General features: G+C 35.4%; 2 protein-coding genes across 5 annotated transcripts in view; one reads left to right on the plus strand and one right to left on the minus strand.

Moving 5' to 3' along the window:
- The first annotated feature begins 293 nt into the window (after positions 1–293).
- On the plus strand, positions 294–7,589 carry LOC111407596. Of its 2 annotated transcripts, XM_023037196.1 has the most exons (3): positions 294–830; positions 6,504–7,301; positions 7,409–7,589. In XM_023037196.1, the coding sequence occupies exons 2-3, from the start codon at positions 6,713–6,715 to the stop codon at positions 7,435–7,437; spliced, it is 618 nt and encodes a 205-aa protein (XP_022892964.1). In that variant the 5' UTR covers positions 294–830; positions 6,504–6,712; the 3' UTR covers positions 7,438–7,589. The 2 variants fall into 2 exon arrangements, with proteins under 2 accessions (XP_022892964.1, XP_022892963.1); XM_023037195.1 differs by lacking the exon at positions 7,409–7,589 and having other exon boundaries at positions 6,504–7,369.
- An 8,995-nt stretch (positions 7,590–16,584) lies between these two features.
- Positions 16,585–23,846, minus strand: part of LOC111407597 — a 31,146-nt gene continuing 23,884 nt past the window's right edge. For all 3 annotated transcript variants that reach the window (XM_023037198.1, XM_023037197.1, XM_023037199.1), the window contains 12 exons: positions 23,770–23,821; positions 23,603–23,671; positions 21,601–21,668; positions 21,448–21,496; positions 21,259–21,343; positions 21,083–21,184; positions 20,867–20,918; positions 20,439–20,490; positions 19,870–19,986; positions 18,952–19,779; positions 16,688–18,352; positions 16,585–16,603 (listed from right to left, as the gene is read on the minus strand). In XM_023037198.1, coding sequence (XP_022892966.1) covers positions 16,961–18,352; positions 18,952–19,779; positions 19,870–19,986; positions 20,439–20,490; positions 20,867–20,918; positions 21,083–21,184; positions 21,259–21,343; positions 21,448–21,496; positions 21,601–21,668; positions 23,603–23,671; positions 23,770–23,821 — 2,866 coding nt within the window. In that variant the 3' untranslated portion in view covers positions 16,585–16,603; positions 16,688–16,960. The remainder of the gene's footprint in view (positions 16,604–16,687; positions 18,353–18,951; positions 19,780–19,869; positions 19,987–20,438; positions 20,491–20,866; positions 20,919–21,082; positions 21,185–21,258; positions 21,344–21,447; positions 21,497–21,600; positions 21,669–23,602; positions 23,672–23,769; positions 23,822–23,846) is intronic.

Genomic DNA, 23,846 nt, shown 5'->3' on the forward strand with positions numbered 1-23,846 from the left:
CCTAACTACAATTACTATCAAATTTTGATTTTTGGCTCTAAAAAAATAAATAAATAATCTTGAAGTTGGACCCCTGAGTAGGTCAACCAATGGTGGGTCTTGATGAGGACTTGATAGAGATCGAGACTTGCCTGGTTAGAGAATTGTTGCAACTCAAAACTATATCTCTTGTGGGGATGGGTATTAGAAAATATTATTGAACTCAAGTATTTTTTTAGAAGTTTCAGCTCAATTAGCTTTTTCTTGCCTTCTCTATGTATACTTGAATTGCAATACACACATTTTATATACAAAGAGAATATTCCTATTTTTCCTATCTGCTAGTGACGATTGTCTAACCATAAATACATATCCCTTAAATTGAGGAAATACACAGCTATGTGTTGTCAATATTGTTAGTGATATTAACGGCCTATATGATGTAAGATATTTAGAGTTATTGATTAATTCTAACACCCCATCTCAAGGTAGAGTGTGTCTCTATCATTCCAAGTTTCTCTCTGAAGAATATGAATCTCGAGTGAGAGTGAAGTTTTATCAGTATGTCTGCAATTTGATTTGAGGATGGAAAAAAATGCACTTCTAGTTCTTTCTTCAAAACTTTGTCTCTCGCAAAATGGGCATCCAGTTCTGTGTTTGGTAGGGCATGATACACTAGATTTGATGCCAGTGTACTTGCACTCGGACTGTCACACCAGATTTTAGGAATTGCATAACTGAATCCAAGCTATTTCTGATGCACTATAAGCTAGTGCTCTATACTCAACCTCTATGCTGGATCTTGCAACAACATGTTTCTTAGAACACCAAGAAACCAAACTATCTCCAAGGTACACTTAATAGCCTGCTGTATATCTTCTATCATTTGGGCATGATGCCCAATCTGAATTTGCAAATGTTGTTATGCCTAAGCTATCATTCTTCTGAATAACCAAACCATATTTTAATGTACCATTTAAGTGTAAAAATTCTCTTGAGAACCTTCCAATGAGCATCTGTAGGAGCTTGAAAGAATTGACTCATTTTAATTACAGAATAGACAACATCAGGTCTTGAGTGTACAAGATATTGAAGACTGCCAACTGCACTTCTGCAGAGAGTAGGATCACTCATGACTTGCCCTGCATCCTTAGTTATCAACTTAACTACTGCCATAGGTGTTAAGCCTTGTTTCAAGTTTTCGTAACCAAATTTCTTCAACGGATCGACTATATACTTTGTTTGAGTTAGATAAGTCCTGTTGTGTCTTTATAGACTTCAATACCTAAGAATTGACTGAGATTTCCCATATCTGTAATAGCAAAACAAGCACAAAGTTTATCAATTAATATCTACAGTTGTTGGCCATTGTTTCCTGTTACTACTATATCATCTACATAAATCAGTGCAAAAACCACATTGCTTCCATCCATTGGGAAAAACAATGAGTTATCTGCTTTGGATTATCTGAAATTCCACTTCAACGGGGTCTACTTTAACTTATCCAGTAGGAATCAATATAATTTTCAGTTCTAATACGCTAATAACTGGACTAAAAGTTTCACTGAAATCCACTCAAGGTGTTTGTAGAAAACCTTTTGCAACAAGTCTTGCTTTATACTCTTTATCTTGCCTTCTAAGTCACATTTCAGTTTATAGATTTCCAATTACTTTCATTTCTGATTTTGGAGGCACCAATTTCTACTTTTTATTTATTATTCATCAAGGCATCATACTCTTCTTACATTACTTTTATCCATTTATCATTTAACAAAGCTTCATTAGCACTCTGTGGCTCAATTTCAAATAGTTTGTCCTAAACTTGATTTGTATACACATTTGGTTTGAAATTTGTTGCTTTACTTCTAGCGATCATATGATGTCCAGCAGTTTGTGTTACATTCTGATAAACAACATTAGCATCAGTTTCATGATTTTCACATTGCTGATCATCAACATTAGTATCAGTTTCACCATTTCCACTTTGCTGATTATCACCCTGATTAAAACTCAGCAGATATTACATGGTTCATTTCAATACTAGTTCTTTTATTTTCATTCATCTCATTCTCAGTTTCATGTTCCACACTTTTGTTGGCCATTGTTTCCTATTACTACTATATCATCTACATAAACCAGTGCAAAAACCACATTGCTTCCATCTATTGAGAAAAAATAGTGAGTTATCTGCCTTGGATTATATAAAATTCCACTTTAATAGGGTCTCCTTTAACTTATCATAACAAGCTCTTGGCTCTTATCGGAGTTCATAAAGTTCTTTTTTCCAATTTGCATACAAAATTAGGATTTTTCTGATCTCAAAACCTTGTAGTTGATTCATGTACACAGTTTCTTCCAACTTACAATTCAAGAAGGCATTAATTACATTAACTTGCCTGCTTTACTAATCTCTTGACACAACAGGAGTCGATATAATTTTACATTCTGATAATCAACATTAGCATCAGTTTCACCATTTCCACCTTGCTGATCATCAACATTAATATCATTTTCACCATTTCCACTTTGCTGATTATCACCCTGATCAAACTCAACAGATATTACATGGTCCATTTCAGTACTAGTTCTTTCATTTTCATTCATCTCATTCTCAGTTTCATGTTCCACACTTCTGTTGGAGTCTGTTGTAGGTGTTGCATTAGGATCAATTATATCAACTGCACTTTGAGGTGTTATCTGATAGCTTAGTTCATTATCAAAGGGAAGAGAGCTGATGACAATTTCTAAGCCTTTTAGCTGAGTATGAGGGTTTAGAAAACTAGACTTGAAGGGAAATTCTCACCATATGTCTTGAGACATACATTCTACCAACTAAGTTTAGACACTTGTATCCTTTATGTAAATCACTATAGCCGAGGAAAACACACCTTTGAGAGTGAAAATTGAATTTATGGCTTTGTTTTTGTCTTAGACATGGATAACATGCACAACCAAATATTTTTAGTGTTTTGTGATCAAAATTTCTTCTAAATAGGATTTAAAAAGGGGATTTGTATTGAAGTATAAGAGTAGGCAGTCTATTTATCAAATAGGTTGATGTTTTAATGGATTCCTCCAATAGTGTAAAGGCACTTGTGCTCGAGCTAAAAGTGTCAAATCGATTTTAATGATGTGTCGATGTTTCCTTTCTACCCTACCATTTTGTGAGGAGGTATAAGGATAGGAATATCTAAATTTAATCCCTAATTCTAAAGCAATCTTATCAAACCTTCTGAATTTACTTTCTCAATTTGATTGTAACGTTTTGATCTTTCTTTAAATGTTGTTTTCTACTAATTTTTGGAATTGAATGAAGATGCTTAAGGCTTCCAATTTTTATTTCATTAGATAAATCCATGTGAACCTGCTATGATCATCAACAATGGAATTGAATGAAGATGTTTAAGGCTTCCAATTTTTATTTCATTAGATAAATCCATGTGAATCTGCTATGATCATCAACAATGGAATTGAATGAAGATGTTAAAGGCTTCCAATTTTTATTTCATTAGATAAATCCATGTGAACTTGCTATGATCATCAACAAACATGATATAGTACCTAAATCCTGAGGTAGAAATCTTTGGTACTGTTCCCCAAACATTGGTATGTATGAGATCTAATGGATTTTATGCACGTGTTGGAGATGTGCCAAAACGCAAAGCATGAGATTTACCAAATTGACAAGCCTCACATAAATTTAGACTTTCATTAATTTTAACAGCTTTATTACAAGATTAAAAAACTTAACTCGATACAGAACTTGAGAGATGATCTAGCTTTCTATGCCAGGTATCGAACTCAGACTTAAGTAACTTGACACTTTTGGTTGACTCATCACACCTTGAGTTTACTGAGAAAACTGCAAGGATAGAATTATTTTGGTAGCTTGCCTCTATGATGTTGACTTTAGGTTTAGAATTTGGTGGTTTCAGCTGATACAATCCATCTTTAAGCATCCCATACAACAAGAACTCCTTCATTTGTGAATCCTTACCAACATAACAGTTGGGATAAATTTCCATAAATACATTGTCGTCATTTGTCAATTGAGAAACACTAATCAATTTTTTCTTAATTGCAGGCACATAAAGTAATTTACCCAATGTAATAGTCTTATAATTACATGTAAGAAGATCTCTTGTGCTAAAATTAGCAATATTTTCTCACAGTATCTAGATTACTTTTGTCATCAATAACATGGTAGTTTGCTTTAGATTCTGCAAACCATGTTGAGTCCTCTATAGTGCTTGGTAAAGTTACATTGCCAGCAAGATATGAGTTGTTCTGCATATTCTTGTTACCTCGTTTGCTACCTATATATTTGTCCTCATATCTATTGAAACACCATCTAACCAAATGGTTATTCATCCCACAAATTTGACAAGGTCCTTAGTTTCCATTCATACTTCCTACCACTACCAGATCCTATTCTCTGAGTTAACTTCACACTTGACTGATTAACATTCATTATGCCTAAGCCATTCTTAACTTGATTGAGGTATTCATGTTGGAAAAATTTTATCAATTGGGGCCACACATGTATATGATTAAAATATACGTTGCTATCTTATAGTTTTAGTCCATTAAAGTAATCCAACGAATTTAACTTTGGACTAACGGGTATCAATTATTATGGGATTAAAGTGTAGAGGCTGGGTGGTTGTTTTAAATTGATGAGGGGCCAATTTAAAACAAACAAAAGATGATAACTACCTACAGTTATTTATCATGGGGTCATGGTCCCCAATTGACGTGATATTCCATAATTTCTGCATCCCCATCAACAGAGATTTTTTCAAGAATTGCAAAGGAAATCACGGATCAATTGGAAGATTGTAACCCGTTCAATATCACTGTTAATCTATGGATCAAGGTACGTTTCCGCCTTCATTTTGTTCTCTTTGATTTCAACATGAATCAATTGAGATGAAATGATTAAAATTGGATTATTAGTTTCTTTCAAATCTGGATTAAAATCTATCTAGTGGTATCAGAGCCACTCCATTGTTGAATCTTTGAGAAATAAGGGTTTTAGAAATTCTGAAATTTTGGGTTATTTGATCTTCTTTCATGTTATTATATGGATCAAGATCAAGTTGGAAAATTATTGATGCATTTAAAATGTCAAACGTATATTCGGCTATTCAATTCTGCCTGGCTGATTGAATTTTGCCCATTTGATTAATTTATGGATAAAAGATTCTGGCAGCATTATTTGGATTCAAAGTTAGAATTGATGGCTGCCGTGTGAGATAATTAAAAGTATTGAATATGATTCATAATTACAACGGTTGAGTAGTTCCATTCATTTTTAAGATTTCAATTATGTATGAATTGGTGCTGTCTCTGCATTTGTTTACTATTTCGGAAGAAAACAGAATTGGAGTTAATAAATTATGAGTTGCTATGTGTATTTTTTTTTTTGGTTTGGTGCAAATCGCTGTACCACGCAACGTCGTAGCCCTGCTGTCGGTGCTGCGAATGTAGCAGCGGCTATTGGTGGCAGCAGCAGTGCAGGCGCTGCTGCCAGTAGGCCGGCTCTGTTGTTCCGATGCAAGGCTGCGCCGACGCTGGAGCAGGGAGAAAGAGATATAAAGAAAAAAGCGGTTTCTGGGTGATTTTGGGGACAGGGGCTTCAGGTACAATATTGGTTATTTTAGGGACCTTCTTGCAATTTTTATTTAGGTTAAAAATTAAGGATTCAGCCCTTGTAATTTAGAATTCATCCAATTGGGCCTTTCAAGTTACGGATTTAATAATTCAGCCCCCTAAATTTGAAAAATTAATTAATTTGGGCCATTTAACTTCTGAATTTTGCAATTAAAGCCCTCAATGTTCATAATTAATTAAAATTGGCCCCTAAAGTTTCAAAATTTTCAAAATTTTAACCGCTAAAGTATTGAATTATTAACCCTAAGGTCCCTAAAGTTTTCATAGGTATCTATTGATGCAAATTGGGGTTTCTCTTTCTCAAATTTCGGTACTAATACTTCTTTAAGAGGTATTAGTTAACGTTTAATTATTTGTGACAATCTAATTCAAAATTTTGGTAATCATTAATATAAAAAAAAAATAATAAGGTTGTCAAGCATTTTAAGTAAACTAATTGAAACAATATGTCACCAAAGTGACCTCTTTTGTGTAAATTGGTTTGTTTAGGATGCTTGGATGTTGTGTGTGTATCTTTTCATGTGGAAATTAGCCGACCCAAAGGAAGGTTAATATCTGGCCGAATTACATACACACTTGTGGTGATGAATGTGTGACAATTATAAGGTTTCCATGTGACTAATAAATCAATCCAAAGATGTGTTTATTATTTGACAGGAGTTATTGTCAATGTTTGACCACTACACTAAAAGTACCGCTTACAATTAATATTACTATTCAAAGAATTGATATTGATATTGCACTAGGTATCTTGAGATGTGATTTACCATTATTTGAATTTATCAATTTTTAAATGTGGATATTAAATCGAGCATAATTAATCTTTTTTTTTTATTTTGTTCTCTCTACAGCTAGCTCATTTGCTACTATATCTGTCAATATTAATTCTATTCCCATACTTAATGGGACAAACTTTAAGGATTGGAAGAAGAACATATTGATTGTTCTTGACTGCATAGATCTAGACTTTGCTCTTCGGATCAAGCAATCCACTCCTCTTACGGAAGAAAGTTCACTTGTTGAAAAGAGGAACTTTGAGAAGTAGGATTGCTCAAATCGCATGAGTCTAATGATCATTAAGCACGGCATTCCGGAAGCCTTTAGAGGTGCAGATACCGAAGAGGTATCTAATGCCAAGGATTTCCTTGCTGAAATTGAGAAGCGTTTTGCGAAAAATGATAAGGCTGAAACAAGCACTCTTTTGCAGAGCTTGATTTCAATGAAGTACAGAGGCAATGGGAACATAAAGGAGTACATCATGGAGATGTCTCACATTGCTTCAAAACTTAAGAGACTAAAGCTCGAGCTATCTGATGACTTACTCTTCCATTTGGTATTGATCTCGCTTCCTGCACAATTCAGTCAATTTAAGGTCAGTTATAACTGCCAGAAGGAGAAATGGTCTCTAAATGAGCTCATTTCATATTGTGTGCAAGAGGAAGAAAGGTTGAAGCAAGAAATGACTAAAAGTGCTCATTTGGTAAGCACATCTAAGGATAAGGCAAGAAAAATAGGAAGGAATATAAAGCTACTCATAAGGGTCCAGCATAAAAGAAAAAGAAGGAAGACAAAGGAATTGTTTCTTTTTCAACAAACTGGACATGTGAAGAAGGATTGTGCCAAATATCGCGATTGGCGTGCAAAGAAAGGTACAATTCTTACTTTGGTCTGTTCTGAGGATAATTTAGCTTCAGTACCTATAAACACTTAGTGGATAGATTCTAGTGCTACTACTCATATAAGTGTTTCTATGCAGGGCTGCCTGAACTACCGAAAGCTAAATGATGGTGAAAGATACATCTATGTAGGTGATGGCAAATCTGTGGAAGTTGATGTAATAGGCACTTTTAGGTTGTTATTAAGAACTGGTTATCATTTGGACTTGAAAGACAGTTTTGTTGTACCGTCTTTTAGACGGAATTTAATTTCTGTTTCTTCGTTGGACAAATTTGGATATTTTTGTTCATTTGGAAACAATCAGTTTAGTCTTTTATTAAATTCAAATGTTATTGGTACTGGTTTGTTATCTACATATGATAACCGATATTTGCTTGATATTATTGCATCTTATAATGAAACCTTGCATGTGGAATCACGTGGTACTAAACGCAAATTAAATAAAGGAAATTCAGCAAAATTATGGCACAAGCGCTTAGGTTACATATCAAAAGCGAGAGTTGAACGACTTGTATCGGATGGTATTTTGGATTCCCTTGACTTTACGGATTTTGATGTATGTATTGTTTGTATCAAGTGAAAACAGACCAAACAAAGAGATTAGGTGCTAACAGAACTTTGGATGTCTTAGAATTGATATATACAGATATTTGTAGACCATTCCCTACGACTTCCTAGAATGGTCAACAATATTTTATATCATTCATAGACGATTACTCACTTTATAGGTACCTATATCTCATTCATGAAAAGTCTGAGTCATTGGACATGTTCAAAATTTTCAAAACTGAGGTTGAAAATCAACTCAACAAAAGGATAAAGAGCGTTAGATCTGATCGTGATGGTAAATACTATGACAGATATGACGGATCAGGTGAACAATGTCCAGGACCATTTGCCAAATACCTAGAGAAATGTGGAATCGTCCCTCAATACACTATGCCAAGATCACCTAGCATGAATGATGTAGCTGAAAGACGAAACAGAACTCTTAAGGACATGGTAAGGAGTATGATCAGTCATTCCACCTTACCAAAATCACTCTGGGGAGAGGCACCACAGCTTATATTTTGAACAGAGTGTCAACTAAGGCTGCTGCTAAAACACCTTTTGAGCTTTGGACAGACAGAAAGCCTGGTCTAAAGCATTTTTACATTTGGGGATGTCCAGTTGAGTCTAGGCCTTATGGGCCACATGAAAAGAAATTGAACTCCAAAACGGTAAGCAGCTACTTTATTGGTTATTCTGAGAGATCTAGGGGCTACAAATTTTATGATCCCACACTTAAGTCAATTTTTGAAACGGGAACTGCAACATTTTTTGAGGATGTTGAGTTTGGAGGGAGAAATAAGGTTAGAGACATTGTCTTTGAGGAAATAGTTGAGGGAGGATCGATCTTGATTCCTACTATTACTTTTGACAATGTACAGGTTTCTATACCTGTCATTAATCAAAAAGTATATCCAGAACCTCAACAAGATAATGTTGAAGAACTTTCCAACAAAATGAGGTAATTATTCTAGAAGTACAAACTCAACAACATCAAGAACCAATGCCATTAAGGAGATCCATGAGAGAAAGGAAAAATGCTACTCCAGATGATATTATAGTATTTCTCCAAGAACATGAGGAAAATAATGGAATGATTGAAGATGATCCAATCAATTTCCATCAGACCATGCTGGGTTCTAACTCTCGATAGTGGATTGATGCCATGAATGAGGAGTATAAGTCTATGCAAGACAATAAAGTTTGGGATCTTGTCCCATTACCAGAAGGTGCGAAGCCCATCGGTTGCAAATGGATTTTTAAAACCAAAAGGGATTCGAAAGGCAATGTGAAAAGATATAAGGCTCGTCTTGTGGCTAAAGGCTTTACCCAAAAGGAAGGCATCGACTTCAAAAAGACTTTCTCTCCAGTTTCAACGAAAGACTATTTCAGGATAATTATGGCACTTGTTGCGCATTTTGACCTTGAGTTACATCAGATGGATGTTAAGACGGCGTTTCTCAATGGCGACATTGATGAGACGATTTATATGGTGCAACCAGAAAACTTTGTGTCTAAAGACCCGAAGAATATGATTTGTAAATTAAAGAAATCCATCTATGGGCTCAAACAAGCTTCCCATCAATGGTACCACAAATTTCATCAAGTAATTATCTCATTTGGTTTTGAGATGAATGCTGTTGATGATTGTGTGCATCACAAGTTTAGTGGGAGTAAGCATATTTTCCTGATTTTGTATCTTGATGACATACTGCTTGCCGCTAATGATATAGGCATGTTGCATGAAACCAAGAGATTTTTGTCAAGGAATTTTGAGATGAAAGATCTTGGTGATGTCTCTTTTGTATTAGGGAATCAGATACATCGGGATTGCTCTCGAGGTATTCTGGGATTGTCACAAAAGAGCTATACCAATAAAGTACTTAAGAGGTTTGACATGCAAGACTGCAAACCAGGTGACACCCCTATCGTTAAGGGAGACAAATTTAGTCTCAAACAATGCCTGCAAAATGACCTTGAGGTTAAGAAAATGCAGAAAATTCCCTATGCATCAGCTATTGGGAGTCTAATGTATGCTCAAGTTTGTACATGTTCAAACATAGCATTTATTGTTGGAATGTTAGGCAGATATCTAAACAACCCTGGAATGGATCATTGGAAAGCAGCTAAAAGGGTTATGAGGTATTTAAAGAGAACAAAGGATTACATGCTCACATATAACAGATCGGATCAGTTGGAGATCATACGGTACTCCGATTCTGATTTTGCTGGATGCCAAAATAGTAGAAGATCCACATCAGGCTATATCTATCTGCTAGCTGGAGGAGCTATTTCTTGGAAGAGTGCCAAGCAGACACTCATAGCTTTTTCTACCATGGTTGCAGAGTTTGTTGCAACCTATGAGGCATCTAACTAAGGAATATGGCTGCGAAACTTTGTCACTAGGCTATGCATTCTGTACGGCATAGAAAGACCACTAAAGTTCTATTGTGACAACAACTCGACAGTTCTGTATTCCAACAACAACAGAAGCACATCTAAGTCAAAACACATTGACATTAAATTTCTGGTCATGAAGGAAAGAGCACAGAGTGAACAAATTTTCATAGAGCACATTGGGACGAACTCCATGATTGCGGATCCGCTTACTAAGGGATTGCCACCCAAGGTCTTTCATGAGCACACTGCTCGTATGAGTGTCAGATTTATTGAGGACATCGTGTTTTAGTGGGAGTTTGTATTCTTATTGCTTTATGTTTAATTGGATACATTTGTGTATTTGGATATTTTTCTGTACAGAAATAAAGTATTCAGTTCATTTCACTCTGTTGTTATATTCAGTATTGATCTCACTTAAGTTATAAGGTTGGACCAGTTGGAAATAGACATGTTTGGATTACATAACATGTAGTTTTCATGCTACGCTCCTATGATTGATCTATGTCATTTGGTTGTATGGGTGTATGTGACCATTGATGAATTTAGTCATGTTAAGTGTGACGAAAATCGCTTTGATCCTACATCAATATGACTAATGGACGAGATTGTTTGAAAATACCCTTAATAATGATAGCAAATTTTGAGCTCATAAGATTGTGCACATTTAAAAGATTACATGTATGGCGCAGTGGGAGATTGTTGGAAAAATTTCATCAATTGGGGCCACACATGTATATGATTAAAGTATGCATTGTTATCTTATAGTTTTAGTCCATTAAAGTGATCCAACGAATTTAATTTTGGACTAATGGGCATCAATTATTATGGGATTAAAGTGTAGAGGCCGGGTGGTGGTTTTAAATTGATGAGGGGCCAATTTAAAACAAACAAAATGTGATAACTGCCTACAATTATTTATCATGGGATCATGGTCCCCAATTGACGTGATATTCATACCATGATATATCCTCCATGTTATTTAGTTGCACAACAATAGGTGTATATTCTTTATCTAGTCCAGATAGAACTTGAGTTGCCAAATGACTTCGATTTATGGTTTTTTCGGCAATCTGCAAGTTGTCTACCAACTATTTGATGGTAGTAAGATAATTATCATAGACATTGATAATTTTTTGGTCCTTTGCGACTCTCCAATGAGAAATATAACTCAGGATCTATTCATTATCCCAAAGCTTTCCTTTTCTGCATTCCATAGCTTATTTGAGCTGGTGCAACCTATCAATCTCATTGCAATTTTAGGGGTCTTGGATAAATACAATCATCCCATTAATAGCTGATCAATTGAAACCCATTTGTTGTAATTGGGATTTTGAACCATTTCTATGGTTTCTCTAACAGTCTAAGTTTTTAGGAACTCTAGTGGATATAGCTTCATTCCTACCATATATCCTTCAAGGTTGTGTCCTTTGATCATGGGCATAAACATGTTTTGCTACAGTAGAAAATTATCTCTGTCTAGCTTCACCAATGGAGTCTGGATGAGGTTCATCCAAAAGGTAAAGTCTGGTTCACAAGAGATTGAATGGTTGCTACAGTGCTCGACTCGCTTGGAGGAGCTTGTTTTCCTGAATCTGTTTTAGCCATTAGGGCTTTGATACCAAGTTAAAAAATATTACTAAACTCAATTTTTTTTATTTTTTAGAAGTTTCTTCTCAAATAGCTTTCCTTGCCTTCTCTATTTATATATTGAATTGCAATACACACATTTTACATACAAAGAGAATATTCCCGTTTTTCCTATCTGCTTGTAACAAGTGTCTAACCGTATATACATATCCCTTAAATTGAAGAGATACTCTGCTATGTACTGTCAATATTGTTAGTGCTATTAACGGCCTATACGGTACAAGATATTTAGACTTGTTGATTAATCCTATCAGGAACCGGTACAACCACTCTTGCTAGAGAAGTTTTTAACGATTCGTTTATTTTGTATCGTTTTGATATTAGTCCTTGGGTAATAGTAACTCAATCTTACAATGTGGAACGAATCATAATCGCCCTTCTAGATTCCATGGAAAATCTCAATCACGAGATGCATAAAGAGGGCACAGAAAAATTAGCAAAATATTTGTAAAATTATTTAAAAGGTCCAAGGTATTTGATTGTAATGAATGATGTATGGGACTCCAAGATTTGGGATGATTTGAAACAATTATTTCCAGATGACAAGAATGTGAGTGGAATCCTGATGACTACTAGGCTTGAATATGTGGCTGTTTAAGCCAACTTTAGTCCTCTTCTTCATCAAGTGAATTTTCTAAACGAGGATAAAGTTGGAATTTATTTTGCGACGAGGTGTTCACAGAAAATTGGGAAAAAGATATATATATATATATATATATATATATCTGGAATAACAGCAATATTTCCAATGATGATCAATGCTTGAAAGTATTATATGAACTTGCAGCATTAAGATGCCTCATTGGTATACCAAGTCCCTTTTTCCTGCTTAAACTCAGTTTCCCTCCTTCGCTCAAAAAGTTAAAAGGGTTGTGGTCTACCTTGGGAAGATATGATGATTGTTGGTTCGCTGCCTAATCTTGAAGTGGTCAAACTGAAATATTTTGCGGTTTGGGACAAGTGTGGGAACAAATGAAAGATAATTTCTTAAGCTTAAATTTCTACTGTTTGAGGAACTGAATCTGGAGCATTGAAGAGCTGATAGTATCCACTTTTCGATCCTTCAACGCCTAATCATTAGGAACTACACAAATCTGAAGGAGATTCTCTGTGGTATTGGAGAAATACCAACACTCCAAATGATTGATGTGCATAGTTGTTCCAGGTGCACTCATAACATCAATCAAGGAAATACGGGAGTAACAACTGAATTTGGGAAATGATGGCCTTCAATTCCACATATACATGAAATGATTAAGCAACATCAGTTGGACACATTATGGCTTAATGAAGTTATCATATTCTTCACTCCAACACAATACTGGTTCTCATGCAATTTTCCTTTATCTTTTGTCTTTCTTAATGGAAATAATGAAAATAAATTTCTTCAAAATTTTTAGTATGAATTTTGTTGAAAAGGAAATTGAAAGAAGAAAATGGTAGCAGACGGACACGAGACTATAGAGTAATTCCATTTTATTGCTTTAATATCAATCATGAACAGATGAACTTAATATCTTGAATTATAGAAGATGATAGTCAGTTAAGTAAAGCAATTCTCTTCTCTTGTTCTAATAATTCTGTTTTGTATATTTTTCATGTTGGGGTATTATCTCCTATGACTGGCATATATGATTAAGCCCCCGTTTGACCCCCATTACCTAAAAATGAAAATGGGGAGAATAGTATTTTTTAGAAAAATGAGTAGTTGAAAAAGAAGGAAAAGTTTTCGATTTACGTGTAATATTATTTTATGGAAGATGGTGTGGTTGAAAATAGGAGAGAGAGAAATGGAATGGAATGTAATTGAATTTAATGGGGGATCAAACGGGGGCTAATTAACAAGGGAATTTTTCATATATTAGGTATTAAGTATATACCAATTCAATTTTCAGAGATTAAGCGCTTGTTTGGTGGGAATTAAAATCTGATTTTTAGTAGATATTGACAAAAATTGATGAAATATGTGGCTGAAAAGTTGTGGGTCATATGAAATATATGATTAAAATTAATTGTTGACTTTGATTTAGATTAAAATATAATTTGTACCAAACATGGATAAAGTTTAAAATTTCAAATTTGTGCGTTAATTCAATATTTTAAATTTAGATAATAAACCTATCAAATTAAATTTGTTTATCCACCCTTCCAAACCCTCATCCCCACAACATACCACCCCAACTCCTACGGCACCCATTGCATTGTCGTTCCCTCATACGGTCGCTAGCATCTATCTATCGTCAGCATCCACCCTCCGGCATCTACACTTGCAATTGTTGGCATCCAAATAACTTCATTAGAGGAAAGATAGAATTTACAAAGATCGTCAACAATTTCTTCAGCGATGAACTGATTGTCACTCAACGACGACTAAGCATCGCCAGCTCAAATAGTAAAGATAGAGGGAGAAACATAGCAGTCATTGGAGAACATTGATTGAGCATTTTCGATGACTAATCATCTTTTTCAAAGGTGACAAAGTAAAGCTTATGTAATTCAAATCTATTTTTTTAAATTAAAAATTGAAAAATAGTCCAAAGTGTGATTTACAAAGTACTCACCAGAACGAATACCTTCAATTCTCATCATCAAAATCTGGTTAGTTGAATTTGTGACCAGTTCGAAAAACTAAGGTTGGATATGTCAATGGTATGTGAGCAGATTTCTTGAATTTGTGATTTGTGACCTATGCACTTAGACATATGACCTGTTACATGTGACCTATGACCATATGAACATTGATCTATGACTAATTTTAATTGATCCATGACCTACTCATAGTGACTTGTAACCTGTGGACATTAGTATGTGACCTAAGCACGGTAACCATTGATTTGTAACCTATACAATATGACTTGTGAAGTGTGACTTGTGACATACAAATAAGATTTGAGACCAACTTTGTTTGATTCATGACTAGTGAATATTTATGTGATAAATGTACGGTGACCTATGACTTGGTACATGTGACCCGAGACCTATGACCACTATCGACACCACAAGAGATATCAACATAGCATCTGACATAACATGTCACCACCACCAACACCACAAGCATCATCACCATAAAACCACCTCAAAAATACAACAAAACTGCCTCAAAAACCACAACAACCACAACAAAACCACCACAAAAACTACCAAAAATCACCACACAAATCACCACAAAGCTGCGCTCTAAAGCCTAATCGAAAAAATTGGGAAGTGGGATCTTAGAAATTGATTTCTATCTCCTACTTCCAGAAATAGTAGAGGAGAAATGGTAGAAAGAGTATAGAGCCAAAATGATAGAGAAATATTAATAAAGAGATGGAAGAGAAATAATAGGTTAGAAAGAGACAAAATTGGGATTAAATTTAGCTCTGGGTGAGTTAGGGGGTGGAGTGTAATTTAATTTTATAATATATTATTATTAATATTAAAGTATGAAATTACCACTTGATTTTTGGATAAACAAACCTTCAACCCGTTTTTACAATTTTTTTGAATTGTAATCTCTAAAAAACTATGGCAACGTAATTTCCACAATTAACAATTGTTATATGAGCTATCTAATTAAGTAGGGCCAATTTAAGTTATGTAGATATTCGACCACCCTAGAAGAATTTATAGGGTATGAGCTTTTAAATGTGCAGTTATTCATTATTAGACTAATTTTGGTTAATAAGAGTCCAATTAAAACGTAATGTATAATGGTCTCCAAGGTTAATCATTCATGATTGTGCATCTTCTAAGTCCCCGGCATTGAGAGAGAACCCATTGAGTACGGTGATTAATTTGTGGAAGACCTCAAACCCCATTGATTCATCACCTTGAATTCAGGTATGTTTTCTCTTTTATAGAATTCTTGATAATTTGACATGAGTGACCATTGAGAAACATTTTGACGTTTGATTAGTAACCATGACCATAGTAAAAGTTGAGTAAGTAATGAAATATTTTATTTGGATAAGTTGTAATTTTTTACGGGCGTACCTTGTCAAGTTGAATTTCATTCGACGCTTCAATAATGCGGGAATGAAATTTGATGGGTTATGGATGAAGTGCAAAATGACAAAGTTTAATTGGCATTGTAAAACACTTCAGTAAGTAAACATTAATCATGGTATAAATTGTGTGAGTAATGAAACATTTCTCAAATTATTTGATGCTTTATGATAGTAAATTTCTAATACTAGGCCCCTGTTTGTTGTAACTAAATTTCTTTTATTAAAAATTCAAGATAAAGTTAACGATTAATTTTAACTACACATTTTATAAGATCCACAACTTTTCAAACACACATTCCATTTACTTTTATCAAAATTTATAAAAATTTGATTTTTATCTAAACCCAACATGGGGTAAATTAAATTTTATTATTTTAATAAACATCAATGTTGATATTTTGATTTGATCTAATTAAGTATTCACAAAATTTATACTAATTTATTAACTATTAGATTCTTCATTATTTTCAATAGTTTTTGTAGCATTATTATATTAGTATGGGTCGCATCAATAGTTCCCTATAACAATAATTCTAAACCTGTTTGCCAAGTATCTCTCCCTATGAAAAAATTCCGGCCATTTGCCTATTCAATCATGCTTGTGTACAATGATTTTGACAACATTGTTAACATATAACGTGATATATTGCAATTAGACAATTTTAAAATAATCCGTCTTTCCCACCAACCTTTTCTTTTTTGACAATTACAGCATTATCAACAATGTTGTACAAATAGATTTATCCTTGCCTACTAATATCAAGTTTNCCAACCTTTTCTTTTTTGACAATTACAGCATTATCAACAATGTTGTACAAATAGATTTATCCTTGCCTACTAATATCAAGTTTTTCCGGTTAGAAAGACCATCGTACTCTAATTTTGATTAAACAATTAAAAAAACACGTGGACTATAATAATTTCTTTCCATTAGAAGGCTAAGGCCATTTTCAAGACACGATACGTGTATTATATATGCACGTTTCTTCCTTAATAATCATATTCCTCACATAGCTACCTACCGTGTTAAGGCCAACCAATTCATCTTAGATAATCCACGAAACATCAGAACTCCCTGGATCTGTAACTGGTCCCGCAGACGTATGATTCCATGTTCCAGGATCCTGAGCAACTCTGTTGGCAATCGGGGCTTGAGTTGGAGTCTGGCTACTAGACGCGGGTGTGGTCACATTTACGATTGGTCGTGTAGCTTGAGCTTTCTGGGTTGGCTGGATAATGAACTGGTTCAAAGCATCAAAGTAAGCTTGACCTGATAGAGCTCCACGCATCCGAGCAGTGGGGCGCCAGTTCTGATCATAAAGTGATGCGCCTTCCGGGGACGGTACCCTACACCCTTCAGGATTGATTTGAAACGGGTTCATGGTCTTCGATGTTTCAACGGGCATGGTCACCTGGGCATTGACATTCCTCTGGGCAGCAATTGCTAAATGATCTTGTTGGCTACCAATGGCCGCTTGACCCGTTTCACTCAGTGGACCTCTTTGATGAACCTGAGGCTGATCATTTGACTGCATAGAAGAATGGATCAAGCTTAAAGAGTGATTCACTGCCTGATCAATGACCCCTGTTGCCTGACCGGTTCCACTTTGTGGAACTCTCTGATGAATTTGTGGCTGCGAAAAATTTGCATTCCACTGCATAGATGATTGAATCGAGCCCACCGAGTGATTCATTGCCCGATGTCTACTGGTGGCACCAGTTGCCTGACCAGTTACACTCTGTGGGGCTCCCTGATGAATTTGAGGCTGCGAGAAATAGGCATTCCACTGCATAGATGATTGCATCAAGCCCGAGGCGTGATTCATTGCCTGATGGCTTTCAGTGGCGCCTGTTGCCCGACCAGTTCCACTTTGTGGACCTCTCTGTTGAACTTGAGGCTGCGAGAAATTGGCATTCCACTGCATAGAAGATTGTGTCGAGCCCAAGGAGTAATTCATTGCCTGATGTCTACCAGTGGCCCCTGTTGCCTGACCTATTTCACTCTGTGGACCTCTCCGATGAACTTGAGGCTGTGAGAAATTGGCATTCGAATGCATAGATGCGTGGATCGACCCTAAAGAGTAATTAAGTGCCTGATGGCTACCCATGGCCCCTGTTGACTGGCCAATTCCACTCTGTGGACGGCACTGATGAACTTGTGGCTGTGAGAAATCGTTATTTGACTGCATAGATGATGGGATTGAGCCCAACGAGTGATTCAGTGCCTGATGGCTACCAGTGGCCCCTGTTGACTGACCTATTCCACTTTGTGGACCCCTCTGACGAACTTGAGGCTGCGAGAAACCAGCATTCGACTGCATGGATGATTGGATGGGGTATAAATACTGATTCATTGCTTGAGATGTCCTGCGGCTCACAGTATCCAAACTTGGACCTTGGCACGAGTTTTGAGGCTGAGTCGGAGCCCAAAGACCATTCTGCTAAGACATAAAAGGCCATTTTTATGAATGATTTTAAAGGTCACGATTCTACAAACGAGATTCTTGAGAAGCCTAGAAAGCTATTCTATTCAAAGTGTGCGGCATCAATGCATGTATATGTAGACAAAACAAAAATGAAATAGATGGATAAATGGATCACAAACTCGTAAAAATACAAGGCACTTTCTGCACCTTTGGTATATAGTATTTGATAGGACGTGGCAACTATATTATAGACAAGATCTCAGCTGCCGCTTTTTCTTAATATTGTCAAGTCCAAAAATTGCGTACCAAACATGCATTTCAAGTCCAAACATATTCCATGATTAAAGAAACATCGAGAAGAAATTTTAGCCCCTGTTAGACAACCATTAAAACAAAACTTTTTTTTTTTTTTCAAATTCATTTTCAACCAACATTTTTACAATAAAATATTTTGCACATAAACAAACTTTTTCCTAATCATTAACCACACATTCTTCAAAAAACACTATTCAAAAACTCATTTTTCCCCAAAAATTCATTTTAATGGTTATCAAAAAAGGGGCTTAATGGCCAGGATGCAAAGTAATTTTCAACTGGGAAATAATTATTACCTGTATTCCAGGGTACTGTGGTAATGAAGATGAAGCCATCTGTGACACTTCAAGTAGATTTGGATGAGATCTAGAAAGTTGCTGCCGACTTCCTCCACTACAAGGTACTGTAGAGAAACCAGTAGGAATCAAGGTGTTCATATAATTTCTAGGTATTTGCTGAAGAGCAGGCTCAGGGGCCTGTTCAGGGAGTGCCTGAAATGCAATTAATGTCCTGTTTACATGACCTGTCGTTGACTGTAATCTTCCATGCTCATTACTCGAGGTCGGATTTCCATATTGAAACTGCTGCAAGGGTAACGTATGGGGCAAAGGAGTTTGACTTCGTGATCCAGAGGTGGCATTATGAGCATTGGCATGAAAAGTCTCTGCTTCGCAATAAGGAGCTGGAATTATTGCATCAGCCGTATTAGGAGACGAATAAAAATTATTTGGAGTGAACCCAAAAACACTGGCAATCTGTGGTTCAGAAACATTTGATCCCCATCCAACAGAGAACTCATTCTCCACAGGAACACTATCATGATTAATGTAGTTTGTGTTAGCCGCTTGAGGCTCAACCATCAGATTCTGAGTTTTAGACAGATTTGCACATGCATTCAGGGAAACTTTTCTATCTTCAGTTTCTTGATTGTCATTTGAATCTATCCTGTCATTTATCACAGTAAGATCCAAAACATCAGATTCTGGCCGTGCAGACCCATCCTGTCCAAAGATGGAGGCCAAATCCTCCGGCTTCTCATTGCCATAAATTTCAGAGGTGGCATTCCATGACCCATCTGAGGACACAATTACCCTAGTGATATTTGTTCCAACCTCTTTCAATATCTGGGAAAACAAACAAAAAAAGGTTAATTTCATAACATCACTCGAAAGCAAAGGAAGTCAAAAATAAATCAGTAATACAAATAAACTTGCCTCGACCATCTTTTGACTAATGCGGATGTCAGTGAAGCAGGTGTGCTGATTACATTGTGGACAGCGCCAGGATGGTCGTCTTGAATTTATATTCACATAGTTCTCAAAATCAAAACACTGAAAAGGAGAGTGAATAAGATGTCTAATAAGGCTGATTCGCAGAGAGGAGAGGAAAGGTTATGAAAATCCACCAGAAATACGATAATAAAGACTTTTATCCTTTTTCAGATTTTCTTAGATCATTAATAATTATAATCCAAGTTGGGGATTTCCAGCCTACTTGATTCTGTGATTTCTAGTAAAGTCAATTGTCAAGATATTTCATTGCATTCTTCAAGGGAAGTTTCTGATCAAAGTTTCAAAACTCACCCACAGACCTATCAAAGAATTTTGAGACTCGACTATGGTTACAATATCTAATGTTTATGCACACTATGCAGCTAGGCCAGTGCTACTAAAGATACTTCTATACCTTATGGAAGTTACCCAGAATACAAAATCGTAAGGTATAGCATTCCCTATTGTGCTTGACGAGAACTTCTCTACAATTAAGATATATACATATTTACCTGAAGATGTTTGCACAAATGTCCTTTGACAGGAGTTTTAATGCGTATTAAGCTGTTGAAGATTATAAAAGAAGATAAACTAGTCAGCAAACTTCAAGGTGCAGCAGTTGGAATTGAGATGCTTGGAATGATGATGAAGAACTATTCATATTGTCCCTCGAAGAAAATATGACCCAAAATGAGCATAATATATCTTAGAAACCAAATTCAAGATAACTATGTTCAGACATTGCAGCTGCACACAAACATGTGACGTACTCCTGTCGATCATTCGATGTTTTCATAGTTCATGACAGATGTCAATTACCCTTCAGATCAGAAAGCAAGAATACATGCATCACAAAGTAAAGAAAGTAGATGTGCCCAAAAAAGTGCCAAGGTTTAACTTACAGAAACAGAAAATCTGATATAAAAACAATTAAGGTTACCTAATGGGACAATTTAGGGATATCTGTGACGGTCCTTCAATTACTTCAGAGTCTACATGGACGGAAAAAGAAAATTAGCGAACAAACAAGAGATAGTCTAGCAGGAACTAACATAGAGGGAAAAAAATCTAACTCATGACTCCTGTTATCATAAATTGACTATTGACAATCTCAATCTGACAGTTTTAAATTTTCCAGAACGTTTTCAAGTCTCACCTGAATCTATGGTTGCAGGAGCAGGATATGCATATTGTTGAAGGGTGTCACTACTGGGGATTGATGTCACACTCATTAAAGCAACAGCAACAATATAATTTCCTTCAACAATGATTAACATGGATAGTAAGTGCCTTTAGAATATCCATAAACAAAACCAGCAGAACCAGACATACCGTTAAACTCGCCTACAGCTTGAAGAAGATTTGTTCTATATCTAAGCATACGTGTCACAACTGTTGGATTTTGAGGTCCAGAGTCCTAGTGAAAATGAAAGGTATATATTTGTAGAACTTTCATGAATATAATTAGCTTTAATATAGTAAAAACACTGTACTACATTAAGTTCACAAGAATCAACTAACCACATACACAGTAGTCCTCCTTTCTACTCCCTTGCCATTTATGAGAAAACTACGAAGCGAAATGCAAAGGGATGCTTGGAATATTTACAATTAAGTGAAAAGCAATTTTATTAAATGTAACTAGTAGTAAACACAGTGGAACAAATTGCTTACTTCACTTTGGGGGGACTAATGAGACATGAAGATGTCTCCATATTATCTGTTTGCACAACAAATAACCTCTGCATGCAAAAGAAAAACAAGATGATCAAGCCATTGATATCAAAATTTTCCTTCATATCCGTAAAGAGATACGGAAAGAGAAAGGAACAAGCTTAATTCAGATATGATTTAATATCAACCACTGAAAATGTGAACATAACTAAGCTGAGCTTTATGAGTTCCGTGCTAATATTTCTAACATAAAACCTGATACTGATTATTCATATATACTGAAGCCCAAAATAGATCAAGAAGAAACACCTGATACTCATGATTGTTTCCCAAATATTACAGACTAGTTATATACATCATTAAAATTTATGAAAACTGGGTTAACAGCAAAACAATCATCAAGGATTCATGGTTACTAAAATTATGTTGCTCCTTAAAATTCAAATCACTCCCCGTCCCTTTTATAATTGCAATGGTGAAGGTTAACAGTATTAGTTTGGGAATTTATGAACTTCTTTAAACCAAGAGATGCATAAATTATATCCCTCTATTTTCATACAAATGAAATCCAAAAGGTATTGTTTAATATTTCAGAAAATATATAGATCATCTAATGCCTTGCAAACTGTGTTCATCTTGCTGCTTATTGAAATGGCTTATAAATTCAGAATTAACCATGCATCATTATCTGCTGGGGATTAAAATTTGCTGTTTCCTACGTTGTTGAACACCTGGTATTCAAACTTATTTGGTCGTTACCTAATGCTTTTTCATGCATTTTATTTTTTATTTTTATAGGAAGTGTAGAACAGACCAATAACAGTAAAGAGAGGCTGTGCAAATTTCAAACGTTACAATATAGCATTTGGGTAAAAAAAAAAAGTTAAAAAATAAAAATAATAAAATAAGGCTTTCCACAGGACAGCGAGATTTTCATATTAGTTAAGCACAAGGAAGATTATGGTTTCTATTAGTTTTCAAGGCTCTCAGGTTCCAATCTGTTGACACCAGTCACAGAATATACCGTTCATTATACCTCCCCTTCTATATTCTTAATCTTGCACTAAGTAGGAAAAACTGTCACCGTTGCTTAGAGGTTCATTTTCCATCCAATCGCTTCCATTTCCTCCAACCTCATTCTTAAAGCAGTATGGGGCCCTAAGAGAATAAAGGTTAGAAGTCATTTACACCCAATTAAAGCCTCCAATACCCATCATTGAAAATCTGTGTCGAGTATACATCTCTTAGCATTTCCCATTAGACAAAAGTTATTAGATTTCACTAGAATATTGCAGATGAAAGACTGAAATGCAACTTTATTGTTATAATCTCACTCCAAATGGAACATCTATAATTACAGAAAAGCTACAAAAATATGGCGAAAAGAACCAGTGCCCAACATTATCATCAGTCGGAAAACATTTCTACCTTATCATTGCTCTTGAATTATTAAATCCCAAGACACATCATTGGTCAGTTTACCATACGAATTCAGTCGATAAGCATTGTTTCCTCTATATGTTATACTGCATTTTTATAATCACAAAATTATTTAACTTCACTTTTTAACAATTTAGCTCAAAAGCATCAGAAGCACTAAAAGCCTAGGTCAAGCTCAGTCATAATAATGACCTTTAAGCAATAATTATTTACTTGTGAGGAAATGACGACATATCATGATCAGCGGTTGGTACTTAATAAACATAAATAAATATAAGGCCACCCTCTAAACTCCTTGTCAAATATTAAAATATAGAAAGTACCATTTCTGCAACCATGACTAAATTTTTCAGAAATAGGTTACAAGTAGTACAGAATTGACTTGTGCACTTTTTATGGACAATGATTAGAGGTAACACACCAAGTAGATGGAGAAGCTTAGCTTGTCATAAAAACATCATCTACTGGGTGTCATGCATACTTATCATGACTAGTATCAAATTAAAGGCATTCCCCTGAATATGCAAGATCCAGCACATGAATTAACATTGGAGATGCTTACTATTCCATCTGAAGGAGAAATTGAATTCTTCAAAATTTGGAAGTCATTCATAAAAGCACCATATCCAGGCTTCAAAATAGACACAAAGTGCATTAATACTATCAATTAAATGTAATGAGATCCAATTCTGGGGATTGGGAAGGGGGGAGGAAGATAAGATAGACAACCTTAATCTCAAGAGAAGCAAATATGTGTCCCATTTTCATTGTTGGATAGAACCTGCATGCAAACACACAGCCACAAT

This window comes from Olea europaea, chromosome 13, assembly GCF_002742605.1.
Source record: "Olea europaea var. sylvestris chromosome 13, O_europaea_v1, whole genome shotgun sequence".
NCBI classification, from domain to species: domain Eukaryota; kingdom Viridiplantae; phylum Streptophyta; class Magnoliopsida; order Lamiales; family Oleaceae; genus Olea; species Olea europaea.

Excerpts from the sequence above, each read along its gene's own strand:
- LOC111407596 (XM_023037195.1), top strand. The coding sequence starts at position 6,713 with ATGAGTCTAATGATCATTAAGCACGGCATTCCGGAAGCCTTTAGAGGT.